This window comes from Artemia sp. Qi Xiang Cuo, chromosome 3, assembly GCF_049724085.1.
Source record: "Artemia sp. Qi Xiang Cuo chromosome 3, ASM4972408v1, whole genome shotgun sequence".
Taxonomy (NCBI): Eukaryota; Metazoa; Arthropoda; class Branchiopoda; order Anostraca; family Artemiidae; genus Artemia; species Artemia sp. Qi Xiang Cuo.
Window position 1 is genome coordinate 56,661,173 of NC_142796.1, and position 27,370 is coordinate 56,688,542.

The 27,370-nt window shown below is 34.9% G+C and overlaps 1 protein-coding gene and 1 long non-coding RNA gene across 3 annotated transcripts in view; one reads left to right on the forward strand and one right to left on the reverse strand.

Moving 5' to 3' along the window:
• The window catches only part of LOC148954317 (uncharacterized), a 45,325-nt gene extending 32,455 nt beyond the window's left edge, over window positions 1–12,870 (forward strand). The window contains exon 2 of one of the 2 annotated variants that reach the window (XM_089086231.1): window positions 12,325–12,870. In XM_089086231.1, coding sequence (XP_088942357.1) covers window positions 12,325–12,797 — 473 coding nt within the window. In that variant the 3' untranslated portion in view covers window positions 12,798–12,870. The remainder of the gene's footprint in view (window positions 1–12,324) is intronic. The other variant, XM_089086232.1, reaches the window with a different exon arrangement.
• Window positions 1–27,370, reverse strand: part of LOC148954316 (uncharacterized) — a 178,439-nt gene that overhangs the window by 104,974 nt on the left and 46,095 nt on the right. The window lies entirely within an intron of this gene.

Genomic DNA, 27,370 nt, shown 5'->3' on the forward strand with positions numbered 1-27,370 from the left:
AGACAGATTGAATATATTTTACGCGGGAAATGGTTTCTTGGGAATTTTAAATTTGACAGCACAGGGATGCCAAAACAAATGAACACGCAGAAATTACTTTTAGGGGATTATTTGGGCGAAAACAAATTAATCAACATTTTAGAAATTTTTTGGGTGAAACAGTTTGAGACATTTTAGAGGATGATTTAGGGTGAAACTCTGTGGTCGTTATAATACACATGTTCCATTTGAACAGTGTTGTAAGGTCCCCTACCCCAACCCACAGGGCCCCCCCTCCACCCAACTTTTTTAGGCCCCTCTCCCCATTTTTTTTGGCGCGCTTGAGACATAGAAGGGCCCAGCCCCCCACAACTTTTTGGGCCCCCTCCGCCCATTTTTTTTTATAATTATTTAAAAATTTTTTACATGTCTTTGAATGAGATAAAACATACTTAAAACATACAAAATTCACATTTGATATTTTCCAAATTCAAAATGAGAATGATATAGAAATGTTAGTTGTTACTTTTACTATTAGAAAAATATTGTTTGTAGTAGCACTTTTTTTTGGACTGAATTTTTTGAACTTAAGACAAGACAGGTAGGAAATTACTGTATCAATTAAAGAGACAAGACAGGTAAGACATTACTGTATCAATTAAAGAGACAAGACAGGTGTATGGATGTTTTATTGTATGGATATGTGGTTTTTAATAGTTTTTCAGGCTGTTATGGAATGTTTTAATGTTAGACATGATTCTTCATTGTAGCATGATTATAGGTGTTTACGCTTTTACTCTGACATTGAACATGGCTATAAAAAGCTCGATACTGAGTAAGTATCTCAGTCAATAAGTTGAATTTGATTATCAGTTGATTCAATATAATACAGAAACTTCAACGATGTACGGTGTTTTCGATTGTGAATTCATTGGTTTAAAGAAGTTAGCTTGTGGTGTAATTTTTGAATGTGCGTTCCTATTGCTGACTACAGATCGTAAAGAAGTCTCTTGTTATCTCTGGCACATCAACTACAATATGTATGCTTACAATAGAGATATGTGGTGCAATACATTATGCATTATAAACAAACTAGGTTTATATAATAGAGTGATAACCCTATTCTATGATGGAGAGAAGGATCTATCCCTGGTACATGAGGAAGTTGGAGAAATATGTAGTTTTTTTGGTGTGAGAGCACTATACGTGAAAGGGAATGTACCCACTGATAAACTTTTAATCGACAAATACAAATCGAATATTCCAATATTCAACTTTAGTTATGAGGAAGATTTTAATTGTGAGGTATTTCTGAATAAACTACACAACCCAGAGGACGAGGTTCGATTTTTTAGGAGATGGGTTCCGATAAATATTCCTTCTCGGAATATATATATAAGATATCCCAGGAAGAAGAAGAACAACAAAATCTGTGATATATATTGGGATTAAACCAAGTGGGTGATGAATGATGATGAATTTTTATAACACCCATCACGCCCATGACTATCCAACGGTCTTTTTAAAGACCATCAAATCTATAAACACTTCGTAACCATGGTCATATGAATCTTTTCTGTGCCTTGAAAAAAAAAACGCATTTATTTTTTAACGTCATTACATTGATATTTTTGAAATAAGAAATAAAGTGGAATGTGTATACTAGTCATTATTTTTTGATCAAGTAGAACAGAATATTTTTATTTCTATCCGCGAGATATAGTTTCAGAGAGTTGTTAAGGAAGTAAAGCATACCTGTTAGATTTTTCTTTGAATATTCTCATTTATTTGCTTGAAGACCCCCCCCCCCCTACTTTTTTGGCAAATGATCTTAAGGGAATATTATGCTTATGTAATTTCGGTAAACCGTAGAACTTTTTACCTCGGGATGCCTTTTAGGTTACTTTTTTCTCAAAATGACAAGAAATATACTAGCGACTGTACTCGTTCACTTTAAGCATTTTTTTCATATTCTTTTATTATTTATGTGGCTTGAGTTCAGAAGGATATTTGAGGTGAAGTTTTATTTTTAAGATGAGTTTGAAAAAATAAATATAGTTATTAATTGATATGAAAGCAGATAGTTTGTCACTGTGCCAAAAAATCTCGTCCAGGCTTTTACCAAGGACATTAAATCTCACCCAGACTTTTACCGAGGACATCAAATCTCGTCCATGCTTTTACCAAGGACATTAAAACACTTTGTATTTTACTATATTTATTTATGCTACAAGTAATGCCGCTTTTGGCAGAAACTATTTCTTTTACACAATGGTGTAAGTAAATTTTAAGAATGTATTTATTTTTATTACATGTAGACCTTTTTTTTTGGTTTTTTTTTATGTTTTTTTTTTAATTTATTTATTTTCCTAATGTTCCACTTTGTGGAAGAAAATTTTTCTTTTACATAAAGGTGTAAGTAATATTTAAGATTGTATTTTCCTAATGTTCAAACAGTTCAGTGGAATAAAATTCTAGTAAAGGGACAATCTGTTAAAAAGATCAAAGTAGTTAAAGGAGTTTCAGAGCAAAAATTTTAGGTGTAATAAAGGTTTAGAATCGCTTACCAACTAAATGTATATCTGGCCAACACATTGTATTTTACTTATTTATTTTTGCAAAAAGTAACGCCACTTGGAGCAGAAACTTTTTCTTTTACACAATGGTGTAAGTAATATTTAAGATTGTACTTATTTTTGTTACATGTAGAACATTTTTTTTTCTTGTTTCTTTTTTTATTGTTCAAACAGTTCGAAGGAATAAAATGCTAGTAAAGGGCAATTATTATCCTCAAAATTGTCTGAGAAATCGGTCGATATAGAAACAGAAATGGTTTTTCCTTTTTTTTTATGTTCAAACAGTTCATAGGAATAAAATGTTAGTAAAGGGCAATCCGTATCCCCAAATTGACCCATAGAGAATGTAAAGATAGAATTGCACTCAACTCTTGCTCATAGACACTATGCAGCTGTTACAAATGGTAATCTATAACTAGTTGTCGACATTCTGAACAAATGGTACACACAAATGGGTTTATAGATACTTAATTTACAGGTCTGGCTATCTCGTAATGGTTAAGGACAGCTAAAAATGTTTATTTTTAGCACAAAATATAGTTAATTCTGAACAAATGGTAGCCACAAATAGATTTATAGATCCGTAATTTACAGGTCTGGAAATCTCATGATGGTTAAGGACAGCTAAAAATGTTTATTTCTAGCAAAAACTATAGTTAATTCTGAACAAATGGTACCCACAAATGAGTTTATAGATCCTTAATTTACAGGTCTGTATATTTTAATATATTTATTTTTGTTACCATTAGTCGTTTTTTTTTATTTTATTAAGGTATCTAAAGCATCTTTAGAGTAGATACATATAAGTAATATTTAAGATAATTCTTCGCATATATTTTATTTTATTATCCTTGTTGCAAGTAGAGATGTTATTCTAGTATCTGAAGCATCTTTAGAATAGATACAGTTAAGTAATATTTAAGATAAGTCTTCAAAATTTATTTTAATCTATAATATTTAAGATAATTCTTTACATATATTTTAATCTATTTATTTTTCCTACAAGTAGAGCTGTTTTTAATTTGCTTTTTATTCTGATATCTAAAGCATCTTTAGAATAGATACAGTTAAGTAATATTTAAGATAATTCTTCATATATATTTTAATGTATTTATTTTTGTAACAAGTAGTCGTTTTTTTTTATTTTATTAAGATATCTAAAGCATCTTTAGAATAGATACATGTAAGTATTATTTAATATAATTCTTCGTATATATTTTTTTTTTTGCAAGTAGAGTGGTTTTAATTTCCATTTATACTAGTATCTTAAGCATCATCCGATTATAAACATTTAGGTAATATTTAAAATTATTCTTAAATTGTATTTTATTTTATTTATTTTATTTACAAGTAGTCGTTTTTTTATTAATTTTATTACTGTATCTGAAGCATCTTTAGAAGAGATTAAGTGACCTTAAATAAACCTATCTTTTTTTGCTTGTCCCTCAGACTATAACCGTCTGTCTGTCTGACTGTGCTTCCATCTATAGCTATAGGTGTGCAGATGTCATCAGTAGTCTCTCGATTCTGTTTTTGTATTTTCTTACATCTCTCACTTTTTAATAAACACTCTAAATGTATGACTTGCTAACGTACCCTAAAATAATGTTAATATAACAAAGTAATGCATAAAATATTTTTATTGAAATAACAACATGTAGAATATTAACATATAAATATGTTACAATATTATTATACATTATTAATATCATAGAACAACATTGGAAATTTTGAATCTATTCCATAAAATAATTCATCATGTTCTCTCTTGATGCTGTAGCCACTCTCTTCTCTTACTCCGTAACCAGTAGAATAATCATCATTCCATTTTGAGTCATATACAATTTTTAGGGAGATGTCACCTATGGGTTCAAAATACGTTTCATCTTTGGTATTATTAGTTTCATTGGGATATATAATCAATAGTAGTAATAATCTTCACTTGCTCATTATTTTTATATCAAATTATCTTTATATTCATTAGTGATATTGTCTACTAATGTCGTTTTTATTTTGCTGGTGACTTGACTGTCTATTGTCACATTGTTCTTACAAAGGTAACAGTTCTGGCGCTTAGACAAGATATGATTTATTACATTAGTACAACTGTTGGCTTTTCTTTTCCCCTTTGCTTTCATTTGAATAGTAATGCCAGAACGATGGGAATAGGATCTATCAATAGGTAGCGTGTTACCAGAACCATTAGCAACAAGATGACCATCTTCATCAACTATTATTTTTAAGTTGGTATTCTCTTTTAGCACTATGATCTCTGGTGATCTTACTCTTGCATATCCACCCTGAGCAATGTTGAATGGTTTTGCTAGTCCAAGGAAATTTAGCTTATTGCTGTCATGACAACGCAAACATACATTTTCAATAATATCTCCATTAATGCTTGTTTCATAGTTTAAACATCGATCTATGTCGGTATTCAACACGACTATAATTTTATCGTGTGTACACACTTTCTTTGAATAATTCATTTTCACTGTTTTGCTAAGTATGATACAAGGTGTTTATCCTGCCAACGTGTGAAAATTACTGATTTAATACCTACATTTAACTAGGTAGTGTCGATAACCCACCATAGAGCATCACTGAGACAGCTGCATAATGTAGGATATATGACCAGCCATAGAGTATCATTGATACAGCCGTATAAATAAATATTAATAAATAAATAGAAACCTATTTCTATTTGTGTATAGATCAGTTTCTCAGACTCCATCTTATTATTTATAGCCTACAAAAGTTGTTGATATAGAATTTGATATTCTAATGAAGCTGGGTTTTAGTTTTCAGAAATAAGAACATCCCTGTTTAATACATCTGATTTTATTAATAATATATGATTTTTCTAATAAAGTTGGGTTTCAGTTTCAAGAAATACGAACATCCACGTTTAAAATACATCTGATTTTATTAATAATAATATTTGATTTTTAATAAACTTGGGTTTTAATTTCAAGAAATACGAACACTCACATTTAAAAAACATAGAGTTTTATGAATAATACTTAATTTTTGAATAAAGTTGGGTTTTAGTTTTCAGAAATAAGAAGACCACGCTTAAAATACATTTGATTTTATTAATAATATTTGATTTCTTATTAAAGTTGGGTTTAGTTTTCAAAAATATGATTACGAACTAAGATAAGACAATAGCTACAGCACCAAGAGAGAACATGATGAAGTATTTTAGGGAACATATTCAAAATGTCCAAAGTTGTTCAATGACATTAATAATGTATAATAATGTATGCAACATATTTCTTATGTTAATATTCTACATGTGATTATTTCTATAAAAATATTTTATTCATTACTTTGACATATTACCATTACTTTTAGGGTATGCTAGAATGTCAAACATTTAGAATATCTATTTAAAAGTGAGAGATGCAAGAGAAATTTTCAGACAGAGAGACACTACTACGAGGCGCACTTCAAATATTTAATTTTTTTTACTAAATCAAGTGCTGCCATCTATTTCAATTAAGGTATAGATGACAGCACAACTGATTTTTCTCTTGACCCGGGCACCTGCAGCCAGCCTACAATACCACCTTTTTTTTCAAATAACTACATTTACGTTAGGTTCATTTAGGCTCACTTAGCGTGACGCGTCAGGCTAAGTGAACCTAAATGAACCTAACGTGAATGCAGTTATTTGACGTGAATGGAGATATTATTGGAAATGTATGTGTGCGTTGTCCTGACGGCAAAAAGCTAAATTTCTTTGGACTAGTGAAACCATTCAACATTGCTCAGGGTAGATATGCGAGAATGAGAGCACCAGAGATGATAGTGCTAAAAGAAAATGCCAACTTAAAAATATTAGTTGATGAAGATGGTCATCTTCTTGCTAATGGTTCTGGTAACACGCTACCTATTGATAGATACTATTCCCATCGTTCTGGTATTACTATTCAAATGAAAGCAAAGGGAAAAAGAAAAACCAACTGTTGCACTAATGTAATAAATCATATATTGTCTACGTGCCAGAACTGTTACCTTTGTAAGCACAATGTGAGAATAGACAGTGAAGTCGCCAGCAAAATAAAAGGAAATTAGTAGACAATATCACTAATGAATATAAAGATAATTTGGTAGAAAAATAATGAGCAAGTGAACATTATTACTACTATTGATCATATATCCCAATGAACCTAATAATACCAAAGATGAAATGTATTTTGAACCCATAGGTGACATCCCCCTAAAAATTGTATATGACTCAAAATGGAATAATGATTATTCTACTGGTTACGGAATAAGAGAAGAGAGTGGCTAGAGTATCAAGAGAGAACTTGATGAAGTATTTTATGGAACAGATTCAAAATTTTCAAAGTTGTTCTATGATATTAATAATGTATAATAATGTTGTAACATATTTATATGTTAATATTCTACATGTTGTTATTTCAATAAAAATATTTTATGCATTACTTTGTTATATTATCATTATTTTAGAGTACGTTAGCAAGTCATACGTTTAGAGAGTTTATTATAAAGTCAGAGGAGGGACAAGCAAAAAAAGATAGGTTTATTTAAGGTCACTTAATCTATTCTAAAGATGCTTCAGATACCATAATAATAAATAAAAAAAACGACTACTTGTAACAAGAATAAATACATTAAAATGTACTTGAAGAATTATTTTAAATATTACCTAACTGTATATATTCTAAAGATGCTTCAGATACTAGAATAAAGTGAAATTAAAATCACTCTACTTGCAAAATAAATAAAATATATACAAAGAATTATCTTAAATAATACTTACATGTATTTATACTAAAGATGCTTTAGATACCTTAATAAAAATAAAAAAACGACGACTTGTTACAAAAATAAATACATTAAACTATACATGAAGAATTATCTTGAATGTTACTTAACTGTATCTATTCTAAAGATGCTTTAGATATCAGAATAAAACGGAGATTAAAAACAACTCTACTTGTAAGAAAAATAAATAGATTAAAATATATCTAAAGAATTATCTTAAATATTATAGATTAAAATAAATTTGAAGACTTATCTTAAATATTAATTAACTGTATCTATTCTAAAGATGCTTTAGATACTATGATAAAAGTAAATTAAAAACATTTCTACTTGCAACAAAAATAATAAAATAAAATATATACGAAGAATTATCTTAAATATTACTTATATGTATCTATTCTAAAGATACTTTAGATACCTTAATAAAATAAAATAAAAATAAAAAAACGACTACTTGTAACAAAATAAATACATTAAAATATACCAGACCTGTAAATTAAGGATCTAAAAGCTCATTTGTGGGTACCATTTGTTCAGAATTAACTCTATTTTTTGCTATAAATAAACATTTTTAGCTGTCCTTAACCATCATGAGATATCCGATCCTGTAGATTAAGGATCTATAAACCCATTTGTGGGTACCATTTTTTAGAAGTAACTATATTTTGTGGTAAAGATAAACATTTTTAGCTGTCCTTAGCCATTACGAGATAGCCAGATCTGTAAATTAAGGATCTATAAACCCATTTTTGGGTACCATTTGTTCAGAAAATCGACAACTAGTTATAGATTGCCGTTTGTAACAGCTGCATAGTGTCTATGAGCAAGAGTTGAGTGCAATTCTATCTTTACATTCTCTATGGGTCAATTTGGGGATACGGATTGCCCTTTACTAACATTTTATTCCTATGAACTGTTTGAACATAAAAAAAGGAAAAACCATTTCTGTTTCTATATCGATCAATTTCTCAGACAATTTTAAGGATATGAATTGCCCTTTAATAACATTTTATTCCTTCAAACTGTTTGAACAAGAAAAAAAGAAACAAGAAAAAAAAATGGTCTACATGTAACAAAAGTAAGTACAATCTTAAATATTACTTACACCATTGTGTAAACGAAAAAGTTTTTGCCACAAGCGGCGTTACTTTTAGCAAAAATAAAAAAGTAAAATACAATGTTTTGGCCAGATATCCATTTAGTTGGTAAGCGATTCTAAGCCTTTATTACACCTAAGATTTTAGCTCTGAAACTCCTTTAAGTACTTTGATCTTTTTAACAGATTGTCCCTTTACTAGCATTTTATTCCACTGAACTGTTTGAACATTAGAAAAATACAATCTTAAATATTACTTACACCTTTATGTAAAATAAAAAGTTTCTGTCACAAAGTGGAACATTAGGAAAATAAAAAAATAAAAAAAAACGTAAGAAAAACAGGTCTACATGTAATAAAAATAAATTCATTCTTAAATATTACTTACACCATTGTATAAAAGAAATAGTTTCTGCCACAAGCGGCGTTACTTGTAGCATAAATAAATATAGTAAAATAAAAAGTGTTTTAATGTCCTTTGTAAAAGACTGGACGAGATTTAATGTCCTCAGTAAAAGTCTGGACGAGATTTAATGTCCTTGGTAAAAGCCTGGACGAGGTTTTTTGGCACAGTGACAAACTATCTGCTTTCATTTCAATTAATAACTATATTTTTTTTTTCAAACTCATCTTAAAAATAAAACTTCACCTCAAATGTCCTTCTGAACTCAAGCCACATAAATAATAAAAGAATATGAAAACAAAGGCTTAAAGTGAACGAGTACAGTCGCTAGTATATTTCATGTCATTTTGATAAAAAAGTAACCTAAAAGGCATCCCGAGGTAGCTCTTGACCCAAAGTTCTACAGTTTACCGAAATTACATAAGCAGTATATTCCCTAGATGTCATTTGACAAAAAGTTGGGGAGGGGGGGGGTCTTCAAGCAAATAAATGAGAAAATTCAAAGACAAATCTAACAGGTATGCTTTACTTCCTTAACAACTCTCTGAAATAATATCTCGCGGAGTGAAATAAAAAATATTCTGTTCTACTTGATCAAAAAATAATGACCAGCATGCACATTCCATTTTATTTCTTATTTCAAAAATATCAATGTAATGACGTTAAAAAATAAATGCGTTCTTTTTTTGTGTCAAGGCACAGAAAAGATTCATATGACCCTGGTTACGAAGTGTTTATAGATTTGATGGTCTTTAAAAAGACCATTGGATAGTCATGGGCGTGATGAGTGTTATAAAAATTCATCATCATTCATCACCTACTTGGTGTAATCCCAATCTATATCACAGATTTTGTTGTTCTTCTTCTTCCCGGGATATCTTATAAATATATTCTGATAAGGAATATTTATCAAAACCCATCTGCTAAAAAATCGAACCTTGTCCTCTGGGTTGTGTATTTTATTCGGAAATACCTCACAATTAAAATCTTCCAAGTTGAATATTGGAATATTCGATTTGCATTTGTCGATTAAAAGTTTATCAGTGGGTACATTGCCTTTCACGTATAGTGCTCTCACACCAAAAAAACTACATATTTCTCCAACTTCCTCATTTACCATGGATAGATCCTTCTCTCCATCATAGAATGGGGTTATCGGTCTATTATATAAACCTAGTTTGTTTATAATTCATAATGTATTGCACCACATGTCTCTATTGTAAGCATACATATTGTAGTTGATGCGCCAGTGATAACAAGAGACTTCTCTACGATCTGTAGTCAGCAATCAGAGTGCACATTCAAAAATTACACCACAAGCTGACTTCTTTAAACCAATGAATTCACAATCGAAAACACCGTACATCGTTGAAGTTTCTGTATTATATTGAATCAACTGATAATCAAATTCAACTTATTGACTGAGATATTAAGTCAGTATCGGGCTTTTTATATCCATGCTCAATGTCAGAGTAAAAGCGTAAACACCTTTAATCATGCTACAATGAAGAATCATGTCTAACATTAAAACATTCCATAACAGCCTGAAAAACTATTAAAAACCATATATCCATACAATAAAACACCCATACACCTGTCTTGTCTCTTTAATTGATACAGTAATGTCCTACCTGTCTTGTCTCTTTAATTGATACAGTAATTTCCTACCTGTCTTGTCTTAAGTTCAAAAAATTCAGTCCAAAAAAAAGTGCTACTACAAACAATATTTTTCTAATAGTAGAAGTAACGACTAACATTTCTATATCATTCTCATTTTGAATTTGGAAAATATCAAATGTGAATTTCTTATGTTTTAAGTATGTTTTATCTCATTCGAAGACATGTAAAAAAAAGTTAAAAAAATGGGGGGAGGGCCTAAAAAGTTGGGTGGAGGGGGGGGTCTTTGGGGTTGGGGTAGGAGACCTTACAACACTGTTCAAATGGAACTTGTGTATTATAACGACCACAGAGTTTCACCCTAAATCATCCTCTAAAATGTCTCAAACTGTTTCACCCAAAAAATACCTAAAATGTCGATTAATTTGTTTTTGCCCAAATAATCCCCTAAAAGTGATTTCTGCCTGTTCCTTTGATTTGGCATCCCTGCGCTGTCACATTTGATATTCCCAAGAAACCATTTCCCGCGTAAAATATATTCAATCTGGCTTGATCTCGTTTGAATTTCTAAGAATATATATACGGTGTTCCTAGTTACAGTGTTTAGGTTTTGAATTAATATTAATTTATCTCTCAGACCTAGAGACCTGAGAAGTAATAATTAAAAATGAAATGTTAATTTATCTCTCATACCTAAGGACCAGAAAAGCCATATTTAAATATGGAATATTAATTTATCCCTCAGACCTAAAGACCAGAGAAGCCATATTTAAAAATAGAATATTAATTTATCTCTCAGACCTAAAGACCAGAGAAGCCATATCTAAAAATGGAATATTATCTATCTCTCAGACCTACAGACCAGAGAAACCATATTGTTTCTTAATCCCCTAATGTTACATTAGAATTTCCCGTCGATTATGCAATCAATTTCCCAGAAATCTAGTCCTTTTCGATTATGCAAATCAATTTCACAGAAATAAAGTCCCCTTCGATTATGCAACTCAATTTCCCAGAAATCTGTCTCCTTAGTGGATCAATACACTTAGATACATCCCCTGATTGACCTTGAAAAAGACACGTGATCTTGTCCCCTTCATGGATCATTAACATTGATTCAGGTTAGGTATTCAGGTCGCATGCGCAAATTTCGTCTCGGAGTCAATAGGTTTAGAAACATCCCTGATTGACCTTGAAAGAGGTGTCATTGACCCGTTAGTGGATCAATAAACCATGAATAAATTATGTACGTTCCGTATGTAATTACCCATTCCTACTCATATTTACCTTTATAGTAGGCTACTATAAAGTACCTTTATAGTAGGCTGCTTAAAAATACCTTTATAGTACTTTTATAGCACTTAATAGTACCTTGATGGTGCCACATTGCTTATCTTTTAGTTTTTACTGTCATTTTCACTTGATTTGGGAAAATTGGCTCCAAATTCCCCCTTCCTCCTTGTATTTTGACGAAATTACGCCACTGGCTGAAACCATCAAAGGCAGATGTAGAGCAGTCTTGGAAGGGCTCCATTTCACAAGGGTGCCAATAATTGACCAAAAAGACAAGTTCCTTTAAAAAAGGAGTAAAAAGACAAAAAACGGAATGAGGGTGCCAGAAAACCTTGTTGTGGGCCCAGACCCCCAGGATCTACTCCTTGTAACCATCAACCTGCCTTACCTGCTGACTGCATTAATTTGAAACTTACACTGGGTTAATTAAATAAAACGTGACTATTTTTGTCTGATGAATTCGTTATGGTGATATAATGAATTTATAGAAAAATATTTGATTAAATTATAGAAATTTATTTCTATAAAACATTCCTTATTTCATTATAAAAAATATTTTCTTTTAGAAGACCCCTGCTCTCTCGGGCCAAGCAATAATAGGAAATACTGTGATGTTGAACTTTTCAGTTTCTCAAGCGAAATGTTTATCCGAGACTCTACATTCGTCACAGAGCTAAGCCTTTTCGGTACAACGCCTGCGCACTCTGGAACCTACAACTGCTTGTTCCATACTCCATGCTGCCCAACCAATTTAACCGACGGAGACATTGATATTCTAACGCTTGAAGGTAGCACATTGCTGATGATTGCCGAGACAGATCATTCTTCTATCTTATTGATTTTATTTACAATTACTTTTTTCATTTGCTTGCTCGTGTGTGTTGTTGTTTTCTTGTACACAAAATTTGCTGACAGAATTCGATCCAGATTTCCACACTTGGATAAAAGTAGAGTTAAATATAGACAAATGCAAACATTAAAACCACCCGTTGTTATAGTTGATGACAGTGCTTTTTATAGTATTACTGATGGAGATTAAGCTTTGAAGTAATATATACATAAATATATGTACGCATTTATTATATTGAATAAAGTTATAATCGAAAAACTGATTCATGTCAAATATTTCCTCAAAGAAAAAAGGGAGACTACTTTCACAAAATTCTGTAGTAAAAAGGGTACATTAGTTTTATTGGTTGGCGTCTGTGACGTATTTTAATAAGCCAACCTAGCTGTCTTATCAAAACATGAAATTCTTAGTGAGACTGATTAGCCCCACCTTTTTAAAATAAGTTGTTTTCGTCCATCTATGTGAAAATTTCAAACCAATAAAAAGAACGAAAAGTTTTTGAGTCACGAGGTTTCCTGAAAGTACTCTCTCTGTCTCTCTATGACTTCTATATATCAAACAGTTCGTGTGCTACAATAGATACATCAAAAGGATTGTTTTTTTTATGCTGATTCCAAATATGTACAATTCATTAAGTTTAATGTTACCCACCAAAAGCAACGAGCCTGAGAAAATTTTCATGATTTCCAAAAAAGGACAGAAACGCCACCAAAACATCAAAGGATCTAAATGAGAATCCCATCATTAAATTCAGCATATAAGAGAACCTACTGTAGATGTTTCAAGCTCTTATCCATAAAAATGCGGAATTTTGTAGATTTTGCCAGAAGAAAGATTACGGATGCGTGTTTATTTGTTTTGCCCATCGGAGATCGTGTCGAACAAATAGTCCTAGAAGACTGGGAAAGGACTCCTTAGAATGGAAATTAAAGGTCTAGTGTCCTTTTTAAGCGACCAAAAGGATTGGATGGCAAATAACCCCCTCCATACAACGCCTCTTTCCCCCCCAATGACATTCGATCAAAATATTGGAATGGCCATTTGATCCAGTATAATTGAAAGGTCCAACAACTTTGCCTTTTGGGGATCTAATGCCCCCCACACAACCTAGGGAATGGGCTGTAAGTTACGCAATTTGCTTGTTGTTCACGTATAGTATTTACTGAGAAATATACAGAAATCTTTTGAGGGTAATTTTCTGCGGTGGAGATTTTTACGCGGAGAATTTTCCAGATAGAATTGTCATAGGAAGAGAAAAGATTCTGGAGGAATTTTTGAGAAGAAATTTTACAGGGGGAGGGGGGAGATATTTACTTGCATTATTTGAAAAAGGTCAGATGTTAAATAATTTTATTTTTTTAAACTGGAAGTAAGAAACAACTTTAAACTTAAAACCACCAGAAATAATTCTGTATATGAGGGCGACTACCACTTCATAAACCCTTACTCTTTACGCCAAAGTTTGAATTTTTGTCACGATTATTTAAGAAAGACTACTCAAACACAAGAGTCGTTGAATTTTAATGACATGTATTGTTAAAGAACGTTAAGACTTAAGAGTAAAGAGCAACCAAAACCAGTGTAAGTAACAAACAAAATATGAAAAGAGAATTAAAAGAACCACCTTGACAATGTGACGGCAAAAAGCAGATAAACAAAAAGCTCCACAGATAATCCCATTTAGGCACTCAATTGAAAGTTGTTGGATCAGGCAAATATCTTGTCAAGTTTCCTTAGGTCTTTGGCGGTAACACATTGCGGCCATAGTTCAAGGAAATTTATCACGTAACGCTGTTGAGGGCAAGTTTTCAATGAAAAATGCTTTTTATCTTATTTAAATCTCAACACGGGCATACAAAACAACTTGTCAGAGAATTAGGGGACCTATTGGAGGAGGGGATTTTGAAAATACCTCTTATGAATTTTTGCTCAAAAACATAAGAAAAACCCTGCCATAAGTTTTGAGAAAATTATTTTTCTGAATCCTTAGAAAACGAACTTATATTCATATGAACCGGCGCCACTGCTCATAACGGTGGTTGTTCTATTTAAAATACTACTCGCATTGTTTCTTCTTAAGGTCAATTAATTGGATATAAGATAGACTACGAAAGAAATTCCTCTGTAATTAAATATCTAAATGTGTGTTTTCATTCAACTTTTCGCGGTAATTAATTAAGAAAATATGTTAGGATACGTTTTGAAAGAAAATCAATTTTCAAAGGAAAGATAAAATAATACTAAAACCTAAACTGCGCAGAAGTCAAACTTAAAATAAACAAGAATTGCTATATCGTTTTATAATAAAAAACATACAAAATTGAAGACATTATAGTTATCACATCAGGTAATTCGGACAAACAAATGTTGCTTCAGCTAAACTTATGACAATTAAGAAGACAGGATTGCAACACTGACCAGTTGATCAGCTCAAAAGAGAAGCAGAAGAATTCAACAATGTTGGGTATGAAATAAATGGAATCAAAATGAAATAAATAACGATTTTATGAAATAAATGAAAGAAAGTTGCTGTAGAAAACGCAATCGAAGAAAGAAAACGCACACAAACCAAAAAAATAGATGAACAAAAATTATTTTGAGCCATCCTAAATGGTGTTCGAGATATTTTACATTAAATTTTAACTGCATATCATTCATACTTAGGTCTTCAGAATGTTAATGATCAATTATCCAATAAACTATGTAGAACTAAACTAATCTTCCCCTTTGAGGAAGATAATAAGATGACTCGTGCTACTGTTTGTTTTAAAGTTTAGAGAGAAACTTTCTGTAAAGAAAGCAACACAATTTGTCTTGACACTTGCTTTTCGACCGTCTTGCTGCTCTATTGTGCTTATATTGCTGGAGGCTTATAGAAACAATTATTAATGTCAAAGCATCTATTTAAATTGTTTAGTCGCCTTGTGAAAGCAAGAATGTCTTAGCTGATACCCTTAGTCAAAATTAAGTTACAAACCCCATCGACTTAATTTTTTATTATTTAAAAAAAACTACGTTTTCAAAGAGTTAAAGAGGCTGAGTTACAAGGTCGAACCTTAAAATGTACAGGGATTAGGAGGCACAGTTGGGGGCTGCCGCCCCCAAACCCCCCGCTTTCGCAGCCTTTAAAAAAGAAAAGAAAAAGTGTTTTAAACTGAAAGTAAGGAGCGACATTAAATCTTAAAACGAACAGAAATTATTCCGTATATGAAAGGGGCTGTGCCCTCCTCAACGCCTCGCTCTTTACGCTAAAGTTTTTATTGTTTAAAAAAAAGAGTTGTGAGAAAGTCAAACTTTAGCGTAAAGAGCGAGGCGTTGAGGAGGGCAAAGCCCCTTTCATATACGGAATAATTTCTGTTCGTTTTAAGATTTAATGTCGCTCCTTACTTTCAGTTTAAAACACTTTTTTTTTAAAGGCTGTGAAAGTGGGGGGTTTGGGGGGCGGCAGCCCCCCAACTGTGCCTCCTAATCCCTGTACATTTTAAGGTTCGACCTTGTAACTCAGCCTCTTTAACTCTTTAGAAAACGTAGTTTTTTTCAAATAATTTCTGCACGTTTTTGTACAGTTTATTACTTATTATTGCTTGACTAACTGTTAGCTGATTTGACAGCTTGCGGGCTTCGCGGGCTCTTATAGGAAAACGAGCCCGCGTTTTCGCGGGCTCTTATAGGAAAACGATAAGAGCCCGCTTATAGCGGGTTCTTATAGGAAAACGAGGTTTTTCGTAAATGTAAATTCGGGGGATAATTTTTTCGATCTGAAAATATCAAAAGGCCCTAACAGGTCGAATTCTACTTCGAATGAGTCCTCAGTTACCAGGATCAGTTCCCAACTGTGGCCTGTAGGCGTGGCTAAGAAAAAAAAAATTTTGAACTTTAAGTGGCTATATTTGGTTTTTGGAAAACAGGGAAGGAGTGATTGGATTGAGCTGAAATTTCGAGGATAAGCTCCCGGGCCCTAGGAAAGTTTAACCTCTAAATTTCAACCCAATCGGATAACGTTAAAGGGGGGCTGTGGTCGGAGGGTCGACACTTCCGGCCCACTTTTACCCATGAAGATAAAGTCGGAGGGGGAGGTGAAATTTTGCACGTTTCTTAGTTTGAGCTTGGGCTACAAAATGCGATTACCGCTGTCTCTCTGCGACCGCTAGGACCGGAAATTGCTTAACATTGTGGTGGGTCGCCTCTTTATAGAGGGACAAGTGTGCCTCCTTGACTAGCTTTCAAGTGGTGTAGTTTGTTTTGTTGTACAATGCCTCCGGCTGAGCAAATCAAAAATTCAACTTTATCGTAAATGCATCTTAGTCACTTATGTGAAAGTGAAAATTGTTGTAACTAATCGGCGGACCAACCTGGGGTATTTTGTTGCAACTGTATAGCCTCTATCACAGACATCCGAGAAGAAGAAGAAGACAGAATTATTAGAATGTGAATTTTAATAATAGGAAGATAATGTCATGGGAAAGGCTGGCTTTTGCTGAAGCACTCAGCTGTTTTGACTGTCTGTGGTTAGTAATTGACCTTCTTTCTTGGCATTTTGTAAACTGAGGTTCTTATGTATAGTGGAACTTTCAGTATTTGGGTTAAAAAAGGATGTAAGAAGCACTCTAGTATCATCGAAAATTTACAGAAATATTTTCAACCAAAATTACAATCTGGGCTTTCATAAGCCCAAGAAGGTATTATGTGACACATGCGAAGAGAAATGTGCTGCCTAAGAAAATGGCATTGAGCTGCCAGAACCAATAAAGAAGAGTATAGAAGGACATAGCATTAGCAAGACTAAGACTAGGAAGGAGAGAAAAAAAGATAGAGCTAATAGTTCTGCACCTGTTCTATGCTTCGACCTTGAAAATTTATTGCGCTTCCTTGTCGTAACCCTTCATAATTTTTCTATAAACGAAAAATTACATATAACTTGATGGGTGTATTGTAATATCAACGGGCTTCTGGGAAAAGTATAGAAGAAGTATACTTCGCAGTGTGGCCTGAAACAATTGCAGGTCGTGGAGCAAATGAAATAGCAAGTGGTGGTCTCCTGATTGTTGAAAGAATTCTATCTACCAATACTGACCATTCTGAGATTACCACTTGGTCAGATTCATTTGTGCCACAGAAACGAACTTCAATCATCAGCTTCGCTATGCAAGATCTACTTCGTAAGTACCCTAGACTGTTGAAAGCAGCAATGGAACACTGTGAGCCTGGTCACTCGAGCAGTAAGCCAATGCAGTCCGTACTTGTATTGATAAAAGTCTGAAGCATTCACTACTGGACTGGACGAAGTACATTCACCACTGAACTTGGTTGAAACACCTCAAAAAAGTTAGCAGAAAGCACCCGTATATCATTATTCAGATGAAAAAAGTGCTGGATTTTCAGCAGACCTCCAAGATCTATAAGTACACCAATGTTACACTTTCTAAAGTCAAACAACTGCAATTTAAACAAGACTACTCGAAAAGAGTCGGTTACAAACTGTCGTTTTTGATGAATAAGTCACTGAAATAAACATTGACGTGGAGGGTAAACTTAAGGCAAGGCAAGACACTTCTTCCACAAAAGGGGTTGAGTTTCTTGTGGTTCCATGGCTGTTGGATTTCAAACCTCTTATTCCTATCATAGGCAGCGCAATCGCGCTGCCTAAGTAAAGAACGATGTTGGCACAATGTATTATTTTTTTTTCCATAGACCAGGGCGCTTCATATCGAAAGAGTTGTCGCAGAAACTTCGAAAAGGGGTCATTCGATTGGAAATTGGAATGGTTAGTGCCTTTTTTAATAGTCAAAAGTGATTGGAAGCAACTAACACTCCTTCCACGCCCACCGTTGCCCCAAACACATCCAATCAAAATTTTGAGATAGCCATTTTGTTCAACGTAGTTGATTTCTACATAGAAATTATGTTTTTGAGGAAGATACTCCCCCCACAGCCCTCAGGGAAAGGGTAGTAAGTTATTCCCGGGGGCATATAAGCTTTTTTAATAGAAAGCTTTGTCGTAAAAACTTCAAAAAATACTCCTTCAATTGGAATTTCAAAGGGATTGTGCCTTTTTTAATAGTCGAAAGTGATTGGAGGTCATCTAACCCTCTCACACCCACTTTTTCCCCAAACACATCCAATCAAAATTTTGAGAGAGCCATTTTGTTCAACGTAGTTAGAAGCTCTGGAAATTAGGTTCTTGAGGATGAAGACCCCCCCCCCCCCACAGCCCTCAGGGCAAGGGTAGTAAGTTATTCCCTGGGGTATATAAGGTTTTCATAGAAAGCATTGTCGTAGAAGCTTCAAATAGGGCTCCTTTGATTGGAAATTGAAATGACTAGTACCCTTTTTAATAGTCAAAAGTGATTGGAGGTCAACTAACCCCCCCTCTCACGCCCACCATTTATATAAACCCATCCAATTAAAATTTTGAGATGGCCATTTTGTTCAACATAATTGAAAGTTTGGAAAATTAGGTCTTTGAGGATGATGGAACCCTCAGAGTCCTCAGGGCAAGGGTTATAAGTTATACACTGGGGGCATGTAAGCTTTTTATTGAAAGCTTTGTCGTAAAAACTTGAAAAGGGGCTCATTTGATTGTAAATTAAAAGGGCTATTGCCCTTTTTAATAGTCAGAAGTGATTGGAGGGCAATTAACCCCCCTCTCACGCCTAGTGTTTCCCCAATCACATCCAATCAAAAATTTTAAATAGCCATTTCGTTTAACGTAGTTGAAAGTATTTCCAAAACTTTCAACTACGTTAAACAAAATGGCTAGGATGACAACATCCCCCCAAAGCCCTCAGGGCAAAGGTTTTAAGTTATGCCTTGGGGGCATATAAGGTTTTTATAGAAAGTGTTGTCGTAAAAACTTCAAAAAGGGCTAATTCGATTGAAAATTTAAGTGGCTTGTGCCCTTTTTAATAGTCGAAAGTAATTGGAGGGCAACTAACCCCCTCTCAAGCCCACCAGTTCCCCAAACACATACAATCAGAATTTTGAGATAGCTATTTTTTTAACGTAGTTGAAAGTTCTGGAAATTAAGTCTTTGAGGATGCCCCCCCTCAGCCCTCAGGGCAAGGGTTGTATAGTAAAGTAATGCATAAAATATTTTTATTAAAATAATGGTATGTAGAATATCATCATAAGAAAATACTTTGAGTTTATTCAATAAAATACTTTATTATGTTTTCTCTTGAAATGTTACTTATTCCATTTTACTTAGTCATACATGAGTTTTAACATGGATTCAATTACAACCATCAAACATTTCATCACTGGTATTATTGGACTCATTAGCTGTATCTGTTGGTATACCATCGATGGTAATAGTTATGTTTGTAGGTGCTTTGTTTTTCAATAGTTTATCTTTAAAGCCCCGTTGTTATGCTTTCTGCCAATGCCATTTTTATTTTGTTTTTGATTTCACTGTCTTTTATCACATTATTTTTACATAGTTTGCAGTTATGGCACATAGACATGATATGCATTATGACACTAGTGCAGCAGTATGCCTTTCTTTTCCTCTTTGCTTTCATTTGAATACTAATCATAGGCATCGCAAGAGCGCTGATTAAGTTAAGAACGATGTTGGCACAATGTATTATTATTTTTTTGTTTTTTTCTTTTTCCATGCCAGGGCACTTCGTATCGAAGGAGCTGTCGTGGAAAGTTAGAAAAGGGCTCATTCGATTGGAAATTGGAGTGGCTTGTTCCCTTTTTAATAGTCGAAAGTGACTGGAAGGCAACTAACACTCCTTCCACGCCCACCATTTCCCAAAACAAATCGAATAAACATTTTGAGATAGCCATTTTGTTCAGCGTAGTTGATTTCCAGATAAAAAATATGTTTTTAGGAGGTCACTCCCCCACAGCCCTAAGGGCAAGAGATTTAAGTTATGCCAGGGGGCATATAAGAACGATGTTGGCACAATGTATTATCTATTATTTTTTCTTTAGACCTGGACACTTCTTATCGAAGAAGTTGTCGTAAAAACTTCGAAAAGGGCTCATTCAATTGGAAATTGGAGTGGCTTGTGCCCTTTTTAATAGTCGGAAGTGATTGGAAGGCAACTAAAACCCCTTTCACGCCCACCATTTCCCGAAACACATCCAATCAAAATTTTGAGATAGCCATTTCGTTCGGTGTAGCTGATTTCCAGATAGAAATTATGTTTTTGAGGAGGACACTCCTCCACAGCCCTCAGGACAAGGATTGTAAGATATGCCCGGGGGTCATATAGGGTTTTTATAGAAACTGTTATCGTAGGACCTTCAAAAAGGCTCATTCGATTGGAAATCCAAAGGGGTAGTGCCCTTTTTAATAGTCAAAAGTAATTGGAGGGCAATTAACCCCCCTCTCACGCCCACCTTTTCCCAAACACATCCAATCAAAATTTTAAGATAGCCGTTTCGTTCAACGTAGTTTAAAGTTCTGGAAATTAGGTCTTTGAGGATGAGAACCCCACCAGCCCTCAGGGCAAGGGTTGTAAGTTATGCTCTGGGAGCATATAAGGTTTTTATAGAAAGTGTTGTCGCAGAAACTTCATAATTGGGCTCATTCGATTGGAAATTGAAACGGCTAGTGCCCTTTTTAATAGTCGAAAGTGATTGTGATTGTGAAAGTGAACATCCCTTCCACGCCCAGCATTTCCCCAAACACATCCAATCAAAATTTTGAGATTGCCATTTTGTTCCACGCAGTTTAAAGTTCAAGAAATTATACCTTTGAGCAGGACACTCCCCCCACAGTCTTCAGGGCAAGGGTTATAAGTTATGCCCTTTGGTAATATAAGTTTTTATTGAAATCTTTGTCGTAGAAACTTGAAAAAGGGCTCATTAGATTGGATATTCAAAGGTCTAGTGCCCTTTTTAATAGTCGAAAGTGATTTGAGGGCAACTAACCCCCCTCTCACGTCCTTCTTTTTCCTAAACACATCCAATCAAAATTTTTTGATAGCCATTTGTTCAGCGTAGTTTATTTCCAGATAGAAATTATGTTTTTGAGGAGGGCACTCCCCCAAAGCCCTAAATAATATAAAGTGTTTATAGAAGGCATTGTCGTAGAAACTTCAAAAAGGGCTCATTCAATTGGAAATTGAAATGGCTAGTGCTCTTTTTAATATTCGAAAGTGATTGGAAGGCAACTAACACCCCTTCCACGCCCACCATTTCCCCAAATACATCCAATCAAAATTTTGAACAATTTAAAGTTCAGGAAATTAAACCTTTGATTAGAACACTCCCCCCACAGTCTTCAGGGCAAGGGTGATAAGTTATGCCCTGGGGGCATATAAGTTTTTATTTAAAAAAATTTAAATTAAAAAAAATTACCCCCCGGGGGGGGGGAATTTTCTACTTCAAATGCTTATATATTCTTGCAGATTCAAGTCCCGCAGATTCAACTTTGTTTTTATTAACAACGTGTAAAAGACAACGTGTATTAACAACGTTGTTTTTATTAACAACGTGTTCGAATAATGTGCAGTTTGATTCGTTTTCCTTTTTTTTATAACAGCTAAAAAAAAACAAAAAAAAAATTGCTAATTGTAGGCTAATTTCTGAAATCTATAACGTTATTTAGAAAAAATAAATAGCTGCTCAAGAATTAAGATCTTTTGGAAAATAGGCGCATGGTTTGACTCGTAATGACAAGCAGAATTCAAATAAAGCATAAGAAAAATATACTTATGCAGGCAAAAATTTCGGAAAAACCAAAAAATCTAAGAAAAGTATATTAAAAAACCTTGTTTACATAATTAAATAGGGGTTAACTAAAAAATAACGATTGTGGGGAAAAACTAAAAATAGCAAGGGAAAGTACTTGTTCTTAGAATTCAGAATATGTCAAGTTTTTAAAGTTTTCTGTTTTTTACCGTGTAAAAAAATCAACAGCGGTAGGACGTCGTTATATGCAAAATTTGACTTTATAGGCTAAAATGACCATGTTCTACACGCGTGCGAACTTGTGCACTCCAATATTCGTTATCAGCGCCCACGATTACCCTAGAATCCACCCTCAAACCAACTGTGGCTGATGTGAGCCACCCCGTTCCTGTTTTTGAACGATAGCGAGCCTTGGATCACTGACTGTTTAGGAACGGTTAATGTATTCAGTAGTTGAGCTAGATCGCCTTATTTTAAATTTCTACTTACTTTGAATTTCTCTTAGCAGGCTCCTTTTTCCTTAATAAAAAATTTCAAACTGAGGAGATTCACCCTGGATGGTTGGCTCTTGTTTTTATTCCACTAGATTCTCATCCCAACCATCACGAATCCAAGGGTCATTATAGCTTCATTTTTAGTCTTTCATTTTCAATTGGCAAGACTAGACACACTGAAAGATGTTTTTGTCGACCTATGGACGCCGGAAGTGTAGTGTCTGTTTACGAAACAAGAAAAGTAGGTGACTGCTTTTCTGTCTCTTTATCTTGACTATGCTGAACAGACCAGGGTGAAATAAAATATTTGTAGATGAAAGAATACAAACATAGGTACAAAAATACTGAATTGTACCATAATTTTGTAAAATGTAGCATATTTCGTGAGATTGTACCAAATTGTACCAGTAGAGATAAAATGTACCAAAATGGCACAATTGTACAACGTTTGGCATCACTGGATGCGATGTATGCAAGACGTCAAACAATAGTCTGGAATCTTGGATCCTGGAAATCCTGCTGGTGAAACCCGGCTTTGAATTTATCAATGGTCTTCAGGTTATAAAATTCAGATAAATTGAAAAAGTCTGAGAGTCTGGGAAAATATTCAGAAAACAAATTAAGCCGGCATACCAGTGCTGATTTTAAATAGTTTGCCTTTCAAAGCGAGTATCAAGAAGAAGCCAAGAGAAAAGTAGAGATTTTTTAGCGCTAGGGTTATCGCAAAATCGCAAAAATGAGAGGGGGTATTCGTTTTAAGCACCTCAGATTACCCCAGAATCCGTACTCAAACCAACTGCGGCTGATGTGAGTTACTTCGTCCCTTTTTTTGAACGAAAGCGAGCCTTGGATCACTGACTATTGCATAAAGTACGGAAAACTACGACATAAAAGGAACGGATTTAGGATATTTATCTGATCTAGCAAAAGGCAAGGATTCTGGCAACAACTATTTTAGGGGGTGTCAGTTGTCTTGCGTAAGGTACACCATGTTTGTACAACTAGTTCTGAAGCATGTAAACAGATAGGAGATGCGTTGGACAGCATTGCTCCACTTTTCTCGAAGTACAACGAGTCCAGATCTACCGTAAGGAATCATAGCCTCTGGATCAACTATTTAGATCTTGTCCGTACCGGAAATGATTATCTTTATGCTGAAAGAGCTGCGGACTGGGGATCACACTTAAACGCCACAAACGAGATGATTTCGATTTTCTTCACATTTGGAAACCACAAAAGCGCTACAGCTGCGCTTAACTAGCTAGAAAAAATGCTATGTATGTCTGAAAAAGCACCAGAAGATCACAGAGAGTTTGTAAGTGGCAATTTTGTTGTTAGGACAACAACCGAGCCGTTTTGCAGCATTGCATGCGATCTGGCTTTAGAGTCGTCCGTGAATCTGGACATCAAAGGTCATCGAGTAGTTTCTGGTATCGTTGGTGCGACAACGAATGAAAATGCCAGGGATCGATACCTGGGTTTTCTCCCCTTTCTCGCAGCAGTCACCAGAATGCTGAGAGCAAACCTGAATATGAATGACGAGGCAATGAAGCATCATGAAGATACCACTTCGTTTTCGAATCTGACAATAGAAGGCAGAAATCGGGTTATGGCGTTTGTAGGGTTGTTCAGAAACCCATTCAAGACGAGGAGAACAGAGCTGCACAACCTTATGACAGGGGATACAGCTCCAAAAGCCATAGAAAATAGTCTACTGAACTTCCGAGACATTGGCTTCGGAGCCATGATCTCGTATCCCGAAGGGACATCCACGAAAGTAAAACTTGGCATAGTGCAAACTTTCGCCTCTGTTGCCAAAAAAGGAAAAAAGAAACAGCCACAAAAAAAAAGATTTTGGTGAAACTGAGCTACTTAAACGAGCTCTGCGTCTTGCAAATCCAACACAAACTTCGTCCCTCTGGGAGCTGCTGAAGTACGAGCTACAACCATATCTGGCCTCACTTGCAGCATTATCATCAAGTCGTAGGGAGCCTAAGCTATGTACTGGTAGCCTTGAACTACATTCTGCAACAGTCTGGCTTGCAGTCATGGCCAAAAATGATTCCACATACGCTTTATGAAGACTCTCCTCGATATGATTATATAGTTGATGTCATGAGTGTCATAAGATGTTATCGACCAGAACAAAATGAGACGCTATCAGATTTTGGAATAAGAGTTTACGATGGGATTCTTAGGAACATACCCAAAGGTTGTCAGTCTTTCCATTTGGTTAGTGACAGGCATGACAGTCTTGGTGACGATAGAACCCGTGATGACTACTTGTTCAACCTCAAAGAAGTATCTGGCTGTCGAAAAAAGAGGAGTCCAAAAGGAAATATTTCCAGCCCGTTCACTTCCTCCAGCCAAGTTGCAACACTCTGGGACGGGATTCTCGGTGGTTGCTCAGCAAAAGGTCGACTCTTGAAAGTTCGTTTCGAGGTCTGGAAGTGCAAAATTTTGACGCGTCTGATGGTTCATCTCACTGGAGGTTTCGAGAGTCGACATAGAGGTGTTGCCGTTTCACCCCATGGAAGCTCCGTTGATGACGATCTCTCGTCTGGCTATGAGGAAGCAGACACTCGGGTGTTATACCCCACAACAGTTGCTACAAGACGAGAGAGCACACTTGTGGTAATACATGATACTGATATCGTCTTACTAGCTGCATACTACTTCCAGTTTCTTGCTAGTCTCGGCCTCAAGCAGCTCTGGGTTAAGTTTCCGTCCTACTGCATACCTATTCATACGGCAGCACAAAAAATAGGAGCAACATTTTGCAACGCCTTGCCGCTTGTCTACAGCTTGAGTGGATGTCAAACCACAAGCTTTCTGTATGGAATTGGAAGGGGCATAACTTACAACCCTTGTACTGAGGGCTGTGGGGGGGGGGGGGAGGGGTTGTCATCCTTAAAGATCAAATTTCCAAAACTTTCAACTACGTTGAATAAAATGGCTATCTAAAAATTTTAATTGGATGTGTTTGAGGAAAAAGTGGGCGTGATAGGGGGGTTACTTACCGTCAAATAACTTTCGACTATTAAAAATGACACTAGCCCTTTGAATTTCCAATCGAATGAGCCCTTTTTAAAGTTTCTACGACAAAGATTTCAACTACGCTGAATAAAATGGCTATCTCAAAATTTTGACTGGATGTGTATGGGGAAATGGTGGGCGTAAAAGGGATGTTAGTTGCCTTCCAATCACTTTCAACTATTAAAAAGGACACTAGCGATTTCAATTTCCTATCGAATGAGCCCTTTTTGAAATTTCTACGACAACGCGTTCTATAAAACCTTATGGGGTTTTCTATAAAAACCCTAGGGCATAACTTACAACCCTTGCCCTGAGGGCTGTGTGGGGGGGGGGATGTCATCCTCAAAGATCTAATTTCAAGAACTTAAAACTACGTTTAACAAAATGGATATCTCAAAATTTTGATTGGATGTGTTTGGGGAAAAGGTAGGCCTGAGAGGGGTGTTAGTTGCCCTCCAATCACTTTTGACTATTAAAAAGGGGACTAGCCCTTTGAATTTCCAATCGAATGAGGCTTTTTTGAAGTCTTTACGACAATGCTTTCTATAAAAACCTTATATGCCCCCAGGGCATAACTTACAACCTTTCCCCTGAGGGCTGTGGGGGAGTGTCCTATTCAAAAACACAATTTCAATCTTGAAACCAACTACGCTGAACAAAACGTATATTTCAAAATTTCGATTTGATGTGTTTGGGGAAAGGTGGGCGTGAGAGGGGGGTTAGATGCCCTCCAATCAATTTCGACTATTAAAAAGGGCACTAGCCCTTTGAATTCCAATCGAATGAGCCTTTTTTGAAGTTTCTACGACAAAGATTTCAACTACGCTGAACAAAATGGCTATCTCAAAATTTTGACTGGATGTGTATGGGGAAATGGTGGGCGTAAAAGGGATGTTAGTTGCCTTCCAATCACTTTCAACTATTAAAAAGGACACTAGCGATTTCAATTTCCTATCGAATGAGCCCTTTTTGAAATTTCTACGACAACGCGTTCTATAAAACCTTATGGGGTTTTCTCTAAGAACCCTAGGGCATAACGTAAAACCCTTGTCCTGAGGGCTGTGGGGGGGGGGGTTGTCATCCTCAAAGAACTAATTTCAAGAACTTAAAACTATGTTGAACAAAATGGCTATCTCACAATTTTGATTGGATGTGTTTCGGGAAAAGGTAGGCGTGAGAGGGGTGTTAGTTGCCCTCCAATCGCTTTCGACGATTTAAAAGGGTACTAGTCCTTTCAATTTCCAGTCGTATGAGCCTTTTTTGAAGTTTCTACGACAACGCTTTCTGTAAAAACCTGATATGCCCCCAGGGCATAACTTACAATCTTTCCCCTGAGGGCTGTGGGGGAGTGTCCTATTCAAAAACACAATTTCAATCTTGAAATAAACTACGCTGAACAAAATGGCTATCTCAAAATTTTGATTGGATGTGTTTGGGGAAAAGGTGGGCGTGGAAAGGGTGTTAGTTACCTTCCAATCACTTTTGACTATTAAAAACGGCACTAGCCATTTCAATTTCCAATCGAATGAGCCTTTTTTGAAGTTTCTACGACAACGCGTTAAAAAAAAACCTATGCGGTTTTCT